The sequence below is a fragment of the Triticum urartu genome, chromosome 2A, assembly GCF_056163025.1.
Source record: "Triticum urartu cultivar PI428250 chromosome 2A, HENAU_Tu73, whole genome shotgun sequence".
Classification (NCBI taxonomy): Eukaryota; Viridiplantae; Streptophyta; class Magnoliopsida; order Poales; family Poaceae; genus Triticum; species Triticum urartu.
In genome coordinates, this window is record NC_141874.1 from 25,363,023 (window position 1) to 25,373,789 (window position 10,767).

A 10,767-nucleotide genomic window follows, 5' to 3' on the forward strand; every position below is an offset into this window, starting at 1 on the left:
GCCGTTAGGCGTGATAGTTGCCGACGGCCTGGGCCGTCAGCATAGACCTACGGCCCCCGTCGGCGTATCATATATGCCGACGGCTTTTATAAGCCGACGGCCTCCCTGGCTGTGCCGACGCATATGTTGCCGACGGCCCTATGCCGACGGGGGCCGTCGGCATAGGTCTACCACGACGGGACTCAGGCCTATGCCGACGGCCCTGGCCGTCAGCATAGGGGGCGATTCCGGTAGTGTTGTATGATCAACGCAGGACAAAACATAAAGCTGCAGTTTATTATATCACACACACACACACAAATCACCATTCGTATACAAGTCGGAGGAATTGTTTCGCATTACGGTAATCAGTCCATAGCTGACAAATCACACACCACAACACACAAATGGAGAGCTACAACAGGAGCAGGCAGGGTGCTCATGCCACCCAAGCTGAATGCCCTCTCTTATTTATTTGTCTCTGGCTCAAAGCTTGTACCGTGCATCATCTATAGAACCAGATGATGCATACTTACTTAGACGCATTCATGGCTTTGTCAAGCAATAATGGCCAAACAAACCGAATCAAGCCAAACCAAACCAAACCAAAGCAAATCAAATCAAACTGAACTGAAAGACTGCACCGTCACACCATGGCAATGCAGATGAAGATTTCACGCCACCACACAACCAATCAAGCAGCATGAAGTATGGCAACAACACACAAACTTGCAGTCCAAAGAAAGCTTCAACTAATGAAGCACCGTAGCACCATAGGATCGATGTGCCTGTAGCAATCATCGACCATGGATGGATTTGATTACCTACAGTAGTGCAGCAGAACAAACCATCAATGGGATGATACTATACACGCATAGTATCAAGACAAAACAAAAGTAATACAGATACAAACTGTAAGTTTAAGTACGCTAGTACACCAAGTTATTGATTAAAGTAGGGACAGAAACCCATATATATCTCACCTGAGAACAGTGACCCTTGGCAGGTGGGCCTTCTTGTAGTATCGCGAGTGGCTCGGCTCATAGAGCGAAGGGTCGTGCTTCGCCCCCAGCCCTTCCCACTCCAGGTTGTCCCACCAGTCCTTCTCGCAGTCCACCTTGGGCCGGTTGGTGGTGCTGCCGCTGACTGCCGGCAGGCGTCGAAGGCCCCAACAGCCCCGGATTCTGACGGTCTCAAGGTTCGGCGCGGACATCCTTCTCCCACAGATGCTCTGTAGGTTGGAGAGCTGGTACAGGTGGATCCTTCTTAGCTTGGGAAATTCTATAGGTTCCCGCTTCTGTTGGAGCTTAGGGTCCAAAGGGAAGACTTCCTTCAGATCACCGGAGCACACGATCTCGAGCGTCTCCAGGCTAGGCAGGGTGTCCAAATGCTCAGAAAAGGGAAGCACATGTATGAGTCTGGGGCAATAGTCTAGGTGCAATAATTCTAGGTGTTCGAAGGATCCTCCAGTTTGTTGGTATGTTGTACTCCAGTTGCAGATGTAGCATGCCATAAGGAGCTGGGATGCCCAGAATGTAGACAGAGATAAAAAGGAGTGCTGGCCACTACTTAGTTGGGGAGTGGCAAAGACATAGCATAGCTTGGGGCACCTCTCTATTCTGCACCATTTAAGCCACCTCCACCTTGCACCTTGTGGGCACGGAACGCAAGTGATGGACGAGCTATCATGCACATACAACAACCATGCATTATCCCACATCGAAACAGGGGCTAAAGCAACAGTGGTACTAATCCTCCGAGTGTTGTGTTGTTCCTGTAACGATCCACTCTCCATCTTCTCTTCATCTTGCATGTGGAAGTACCAGTCTTTAGGACTTGGAGTAGGAATAGGTGGGCAAGCCCACATCCAGCTGGTCACACCTTCGATAGCACTGACAGCTTGAGAGTGCTCTTGAAAGAGATCTCTATGTTAGAGTCCGGATAGGTTCCTTGGTGCGTTCGTATTGGAAGTCTTGTACGAGTGGGATAGTTAGCTGGTGTGTGAGGCCGTGTATATATACACACCAGGTTATGTGAGATCGGAACATCGTGAGAAAAGAAAGAAAATAAAAAGAGGAAAAAGAAAGGTACGACACGTGCCTTTGGCAAAAAATTTGAGCGTGCGTGTTCATCTACTTTTATGTGATCGATCCTGAGGGCTGAAGTCCAACAATTGGTATCAGAGCAAGGTCGTTTTGATGCCGCGCTTGCCCCGGGGTGGCGACCCGACTAGCACCTCGGGGCGGGCAATGAAGTCGCTGGGTGATGCAGCGACGCGGAGGATCAAGCAATCGTCGTTCGTTGGAGCGACAAAGAGGGGGGCAGTAGGCTGTCGTCGTGAAGACGGTGGAAGAAGATCCTTGATGTGAGAGGTGGTGCCGAGGCGGGGGCTAGAGCTCATCAAGATCGTTGTCCGGGGGAGTCAGATGAGTAAAGGAGTCGTGCGAGTTTGCACGGTCAGTCGTCGTTGCGTCTGTGAGTCGTCGTTGTGTCCAAGTGCTCGTCTTGGTGATGATTTGTTGAAGTGGAAGCGATGTGCACGGTGTTTCGTGAGTCATGTCCATGTCCTCGTGGAGCGTCCTGGTTGCGGCCAGTGTGGATTCGGTGTGATGCCGAAGGCGGACGATGGTAGGCGAAGCCATCGTAAAGCGAGGAGGTGTGCGAGCAATGGAGAGTGGATATATTGCAGGCAAGTACAAGGAATATGGTGCGGGCCGAGTGCAAGGCAGCGGCCAAGCAATGGCGGTGGCACAACATGGCAGAGCAAGGAGGCACTGCATGTTTCCAGGCGGGTCATACTTTGTACGGATATGACAGTTGAAGCTCAAGCTCGACGTGTAGTGGGACAGTGACCAGTTAAGTTGTACGACGTGAAGACTGATGATGTGTCCAGTCTTACACGTTGCACGCGTAAATGCGACCGTGTGGACTGATAGTCTGGATCACGCGTTGAAGTTTGGATCAATAAGTCGTAAATCTACAACGAGTCAAGATCGAAGAAGCACAGAAGACCAGAGTCAAGATTAGGGGGAGATTGTTAGCATAATCTTGAAAGTTAGTATTGTGATCAGCGTTGCCGATGATTAGATTAGGTAAGTTGAGTTAGTACTAGTTGAAGCGGCTTGTGCTACGTGTGTTTGTCCGAGTGAGTTTTGGTTAGTCTCGTAAACGTCAGTCCGGCTAGGAGTCCAGTCGTTGTATTAGGTTTAGGATTTGCGTGTCTGTGTAGTATTAGGACGTGTCCTAGTGCTATACGTACTAGCAAGTAGGAGTTCTTGTGTAAGCTACGGCTGTTTTAGTCGGTTCAGGTTTTTGCTTTGTACGTGTATATAAGTACAAGCCCTGGCCGTGAGATTGTAACATCGTGTGAAGAAAACAAGAAAATAAAAAGAGAGAAACAAAGGGCACGATACGGGCCCTTGGCTATCAAGTTTTTGCGTGCGCGTGTTCATCGTAATTTGATATAATCGATCCTATGGACGGAATTCCAACAATCTCTTGCATATAAGTATTGAGCAAACTGCTGCTGGCTCCCGATGCCTTGAGCAACTTCACGGCCACCAACATCAGCTCCACTGGCAGGAGATGAATCAATCTCCATGTATACATAGTTTTCCCTAATTTCTTTCTGAAAGGGCAGAAGCGACCACATGAGCCTTGCATCCACAACAGATATGTACCAATTGAAGTCAAAAGATACAATTCGCCCGGTGCCTAATGGTGAAGCCCCAAATGTAAGGATAGATAATGATCCTGCAGTAGGACTAGCCTCCTTGGTCTTCTCTTCCCAATTATTCTGGCTAGGTGATGCAGATTGGACGGTGCTGATCTGCAACTTCTCCAAAACCCATGTCCTTTTATCTTCTGGTGGCCATAATATTGCACGGAGCTTCTCGCAGTCCAGCAGCATGAGACGCTTGAGGTATGGAGCTTCCACTTCTCTGAGGTCAAGGGTTTTCACTGCTGTGCCCGAGAGGTCCAGCTCCTCCAGGTTCCCCAGATTTCCCCTGAGAAGTACACTCTTCAACCGAGAACAACCCCGGAAGGAGATGCTAGATATCTTGGCAGCAGTTGCAGCTTTGTTGATGAAGCTAAATGACTCAAGCAATGGAGGCAGGACATCGGTGATAAAGCTAGATGTCGTAAGGCTATTTGTACTGGACATATTGGGGAAATGTGCTTGATTATTTGTGTCTTCGTTCTCCATACAGACCGGATCAGCTACTGTTACGCGAAGTACTACAAGGCTTGGTCTACCGCCACACAAATCACTAATGCTCCCATGCTTGATTCCCTCCACATTAAACTCCCTGAGTTCAACCATCACTGTCTTCATCTTTTCAAATAGCAGCCAGTACCATTCTGTATACCTCAGATCCAGCACCCATAGCTTCTGGAAACATGATATGTTTTCATTAGGGCTTGGATGCTTTTCCTTGCCTATGTTATTTCTGCAGTGGTCCAGATGCAGCAATCTTAGTTGGACACAGTTGAAGAAAGGAGGAGATGCAAAACTGAAGGTGCAATGAGACAGATGTAACACACGCAGCTTGCTGCTTTGTGAATGTTGGAACATGCTAACCGGCAACATTGGTATTGTATTTGTTGGTGATTCATCTGCATACAAGAAGAAGGATGTCACCACAGGAGCCAGCACAGTATCACTCCATCCAGGTTCTTTGTGTGTGATGTAAACCCAGCGACCATCATCAAGATCATTGTTTCTCTTAAGCAAATCTGCCAAATAAATTGCTTCTTTAGAGTTCTTCCTCATCCAATCCAAGCGGATGTTCCTCTGCAAAGAGTTGCCAATTTCCCATGCTGATGTATTGCCTTGGCCCTGTATAATCCCATCACAGACCCAATAGTTTGGTCCATGGGCGTCCAAGTCCAGACCTATAGCAGAGGTGATTCTTCTTAGTAACCATCCGTACATGACGCACTGGCTGACTACCTTGTGGTTCAGGTAGCCAGGCTCAGCAAACCTCGTGCACTTGGCAACCTCCTCGGCCTCTTCACGCACTACTTCCTCATGTTCAAGAGAAGAATACAAAAAAACATTAGTCTGCATACTCGCCTTTGCTCCTTCCTCATGATCTATCATGACTGGCAAGTGACCGAGCCGAAACCTCCCGCGCCAGGTCCACAGCACTTTGTTCCTCAAGAATGGTATTACTGGGAGGCCACACTCATAAAAATCAATGTATGTTCTACTCCCGTTGTGAAAAATCACCACAAATCTACTGTTATAAAGCTTTTCAAAGATTTCCCTATTGATATCTGCTATGACCCCTCTAGAGCGTTCGTCTATCCCATTGAAATCGTCCTCCTCGTCACACCGATCGAAGCTGGCCATCACATACTGCGGAAGCTTCAGCTCTTCCGCTACTGCCTTTTGCAGAGCCCTCATGCTTTTCCACACCGAGCAATCCACATGAATAACCTTGTCAAACTTTGATTTTGGTGATATCAGACGTTGGGCTACTACCTTGAGTGCCGCGGATGCCCCAAATCCACTCCATCCATCAAAGTAGATGACATTTCCTTTGCTTGTATCCTCTAAAACAGCAACTATCTCTCCTGCTGCAGCATCGATGTTTTTTGCCTGGATCACATTTTCCTGCAATGTTCAACAAGGATAGCACGAAATGAGTTATGTCGCTTTTAGCTTTTTTTTCCTCAACTCTTTCAATTTGAACAATAAGGTGCAACATAACTAAAAGTTTTCCTCAAATTTACCAAGATATAACTTACTAACACAGATAGATAGGGAAGCAATTATCAAGTGTGTGTGTGTGTGTGTGTGTGTCCCACTGAATCTGCTATCATCTGCTATAGATTTTTAAAGCTTCAAATGCTAGCAGACAATAGGTGAAAAATAAAAAAAAGGAAAATAGTTCAAATGAAGGAATGGCTTACTTAATTCTTGTCTGTACAACAACTGAAGGTGGGTTGAGCAACTAGCTAAAGAAATCAAGCAAGTCCCGGATCTACAGCATTAACCACCTTTAGATTGAGGTGTGTGATGGATTACCTTCATAGTGAATCAAATGAATCCTTCAAATGCAAACAGCTCCGCTTCGAAGCTCTAACCCATGGTCAATCTACAGAAATCTCCGGATCTAATTCTCTTCCTTTCCTGACATGTACAAGACCGACACAAGCATTTGGACAAGTTACAACCTGATGCCTTGTTAAAAGAAGACTTGCCTATAAATTTGCAGAAGCAATTCATAGATCTGCATATATGTATATAGAAGCATCGGTATAGTTACCTTGATTAACTGCAGCACTGTAACAAGCCTAGGTACACCACACGAGCAGTAAACTAGAGCATGGGCAAGGAAACTGAAAGTTGCATGCAGAGAGCAGAGTTATGCTTCAGATAAGAAGGTATGGGAAACGGCCATGGAGAAGCATACCCATTAGCAACATTCCTTGCTACTGCTTTGCTTTGCTTTTCTCTTTGCTTTTTCTCTCTCTAAATCAAAGCTGTGAATTCCTTGCTTCCTGCACACCACATCCATCATCAGATTCTTAGCTTGATGGGTATAAAGATACACAGGGATATAAAGGGAAAGATAAATCAGGTTGTTGTCTGCCATCCCGTCAATGGACCAACTTTCGTATGCGGCTACTATTCTCTTGAGGAACAGACAATGCTGTTCTGGGCAATGGCATCTAAAAGCATAATGCTAAATAGTTTCTATTTTTCATATACTTGTATGTAATGTTAATGAGGTAAAAAAAAAGAATTGAAGCAGTTCGAGCCGGTTGTTGTCTGCCATCCCATTAGTCGACCAACTTTTGTATGCCGCTACAATTGCCCTTGAGAAATAGACAGTGTGTCTTGTGCACCGACACGACCTCTAAATATTAATCCTAAAAAGTTTCTATTTTTCATATACTTGTAAAGTTAATGAGGTAAAAAATAGAATAAAAGTAGTTCGAGCCGGTGAAGTGACGCGCACCCACATGTCAGCAGCCATGTGGAGGCTACCTCATTCCTTTGCCACGTCAATGCAACCTCACGCAAGTTAGAGCCAAATGTGTGCTCACCTGAAGTTCTTTCAAGTGTCATACTGAATGTTGGTCAGTCACTTAACATTTACTCTACTTGCCAAATAACATACTGAATGTTGGTCAGTCAATTAACATTGATGAATTGCAAAGGGCAAAGCAATAACATGTTCTTTAAATCACTCTGTGAAGGAGGAATCAAACACTTGTTAATTCTCAGCAAAAGAGAGAAGCAGAGGAATCAACTTTGCAGTCTGCCCGACCAGAGACATTTCTGAAACTGAAGTGCAGAGCAACTTCGCCTGCCCGACCAGAGACCAGGGTCCACCGCAGCTCTCCGGCGGCGCGACACCGTGTCCGCCGGCCGCTGCGTTCGGCGCGACCATCGCAGCGCCTCACCAGGCCCGGAGCAGCTCCCGCACCGCGTCGCCGACGAGCTCGTCGGACAGGATCCGCGCCGCACCGGCCACGCCACCGCTTGCCCGCATCGCGCGCTGCCCACCAGCCGCCTCGAGCGCGTGTCGAGGAGGTCGCCCGCCATGTCCCTCCCTGTCGCTCAGCCGCCGCCAAAGGCCGGTGGATTTTGGAGCTCGTGGAGGAGGGCGGTGACGACGGGGTGGTGGGAGGCAGGCGTCAAGCTAGGCTTGATTTTAAGTCGGCGACGCGTGCTCGCGGGTCGCCCCACCCTGAGTCGGCGACCCGCCGATATCCCGCCGGAGTTGAGGTAGTCGCCGGAGACGGCGCGGTGAATTCACGGTCGGGCATGTGTGCCAGAAAGATTGGGGAATTGCAAAGTTGCCAAAGGGGTACCCAGTTTTTTCGTTTTTACTACTGTACTAGCCAATTATGCACCCTTTCTTAAATCCAAAACAAAATACTTCTCCCTCCGCGGCGGAGGGAGTAGTAAACAAATTCAAAAAAATACTGACGCGTTTTACATTTTGATGCGTTTTACACATGCATACAATTTTTTGTGATAAAATGACTTTCATGGGGCCTAGACAAAAAAAACAAATTAATGCTTCAAAATGCCCTTCTGGAGCAATTTTTCCTGGGGCTTCCATGAATGTCATTTCATTGCAAAATTTTGTGTACATGTCAAACACACATTAATGTTTGTTGCTGACGTAATTTCAATTTTTTTTAATTTCTTTAGTACTTTTTTTTGAATTTTACTATAGCAAAAACTGCATATGAGCTTGAGCTCACAAACTCCATGTCCGTGTAAGGCAACTACTCCCTCCGTCTTAATGGGGGAACTTGAGAAATTGTTGACCCCGTCAAAATCGAATGACCAAATTCTGAATTGAATACCTCAATTAATTATGAGGCCTTAAAAATTAGAAAGCAAAGTGTATAGTATAAAAGAATTGAATCATGGAGATTGTTAAACTGGTCAAAACTGAATAGTAATATAATTTTAATTGAAGACCTCAATTGAATGACTATGAAGATTAGTGTTACAAAGAATGTTCTAATAAATTCCCCGCAAAAAATTGCCCAACGCCGCTAGCACAGCACTCCACACTGTTCGGGCAAACACACAGGTTAGAAGAATGTGGTTAATCGTCTCCTCCGCCTGATCGCAGAAAGGGCAAGCCGCCTAGTGGGGAAGCCCTCGACATCTGTGATATTCGAATATTGATCGGGCCTGGTGGGGAAGCCCTCGACATGGTGATATTCGAATATTGATCAGGCCTGGTGGGGAAGCCCATGACAAGTTCAATGTGGTTAATCGTCATCTGCGAATATTGATCAGGCCCTTCCAAAACAAGCGATGTCGAGACATGAGGTGAAGGTTGGTCTGTTTGGTGGGTCAAACGGAGAGTTCTACGACATCACCGGAGAGACGACATTTGCGCCATCAAGACTTAGGAGCCTGGAGGTTTGGAGCACGTCGGGTCACGACATGATCATCGATGCCATAGCCTTCATCTTTGTCAAATGTTTAATTTTCATCAATGCCATAGTTGCTTAATGTTATGGTGTGTTGTTTGTTGTATTGGTCAAGCTTGTAACATAAATTTTGGAAATTAAGTAGTTTTCGGATAACATGAATTCCTGCCATTGCATATGCAGCTCACATCACACCCATCTAGCCTGCGTGGGGATCCGGCCACGCACTTAGAAGCTGGATCACCAATGTACACATTCTCCTCCTCCGTGACTTAATCTTCGTGTCTATGAAACTCATAGGCATGTAACCAAATGAGCTATGATCTCAGGCTCAACACTAAAATACTTGCTTTCAACTATTACTTAGTATATGTATTGTATAATTTTTACAAGCTGATATGATCAATATCTAACAAAATAGAAAATTGCATGTGTCTACCAGATAAGGGACCTTAGTTATGCAACGGATTTGCATATGCTACACAAGGGACCTTAATTAAGTAATGGATTAACATTAAACACAAATCATCCCCGGCTTATATGAAATTCAATAAAATTAGTTTAATATCACTACCGCTCAGAGCCAGGAAAGAATAGCCCCTTATTTCCAGGCAACCATGTCAAAAAATTTCCGCCATTAAGGTCGAAAGCCAAAGGAGTTTCCCCTGGGTTCAGTTGGTAATACATCCCTCAACTGATACCCCTTCATGAGGTTATAGAGTCCCTCATAACTTCGTCAAGGTATGTTTCCCCGGGTCAAGAGATCGCTTCTAGGGACCCCTTGATTGTTATCATGCCCCATGGTCCCATATCCTAAGGCATAAGCAGTCATGAAATAGTGTTGCTCCTGGGGAGAGCGGTGTGGGTCTACTCGCAATGAATGTGAACGTCGCGCGAGCCTTGAAGAGAAGAGGGTGGGAGTGGTTAGATAGTTCCATTCCTCCTTACGCGTATAGAAAGGAGAATTTTTTTTCCCGCACACATGGTATGGTGTCCCGACAAATACCTCGCACAATGGTGAGTCCACTGGGCAGAGTTCACTTCTTGTACATAGAGTGTCGCCAGGTTGCTAGCAAAAAGAACATTGAAAGGAAGGTCATCCTAGAGAAGGCTTCTGAAGAGGATATGATGAGTAGAGGCTTCCAAAATGACTTGATTATGAAGAGTCGAGCACATAATTAATGCATAATCAGAGGGTAGAATAAGGTCTTATAGGAGGTCCCTGATCCACTAGGAGTGGCGGTCCCTAACCACCGAGAGGAGGCTCGGTGGTAAAAGGGTGGCCTGATCTGGGGCACATGGCCCGAGTTCACGGTTTGCTTGAACCAAATCTCGTTACAACACTAATGTGTGATGAAACGGTTCCCTCGCGATGATCTGATCAGTGACGCACTGTGGGTTGACTGATGCGGACCTCTGGCCAGGGGGATCTGGCATGCAACTTTATCCTCCATAGTGGTCTCTGGCCTAGCGGTAATCGAATAGGTCGGATCGATGAGGGTACCTCAACATCAGGAAAAAAAACCTCCCTAGTCAAGATGACCTTGGGGGTGTGCCTGAAGCCCATATTCCGGACCAAGGAATCGTCTCCGCATCATTAAGGTGATTTGGGAGGATCCAAGCTAGGATTGAATGACTTTCACACCAAGGATTAAGGTCGATGTAGGCCTCCTCGGGGTTACGGTGGGGGATAGCCGCTTGCCTTCCTCTTTCCCCAGCATGTACGCGCTCCATGAGAAGGATTGTCGCGTAGTTTGGGGCCCCAAGTTGGGCACCAAATGTTCACGAATAATGGTTTGTCAATCTTAAGGTCTCAAGTTTTTTATGGAAGGATGTAGAGAGAGGGGTGAACCCTGAGGGGATCTCATTGGC

The 10,767-nt window shown here is 46.5% G+C and overlaps 1 protein-coding gene across 1 annotated transcript; it reads right to left on the bottom strand.

Annotated features, from left to right (window-relative positions):
- Window positions 1–958: 958 nt before the first annotated feature.
- On the bottom strand, window positions 959–7,815 carry LOC125535222 (uncharacterized). Its single transcript, XM_087542845.1, has 6 exons — window positions 6,951–7,815; window positions 6,402–6,489; window positions 6,255–6,327; window positions 6,014–6,118; window positions 3,472–5,599; window positions 959–1,902 (listed from the first exon to the last, which is right to left on the bottom strand). The coding sequence occupies exons 4-6, from the start codon at window positions 6,017–6,019 to the stop codon at window positions 959–961; spliced, it is 3,078 nt and encodes a 1,025-aa protein (XP_087398971.1). The 5' UTR covers window positions 6,020–6,118; window positions 6,255–6,327; window positions 6,402–6,489; window positions 6,951–7,815.
- Window positions 7,816–10,767: the final 2,952 nt, after the last annotated feature.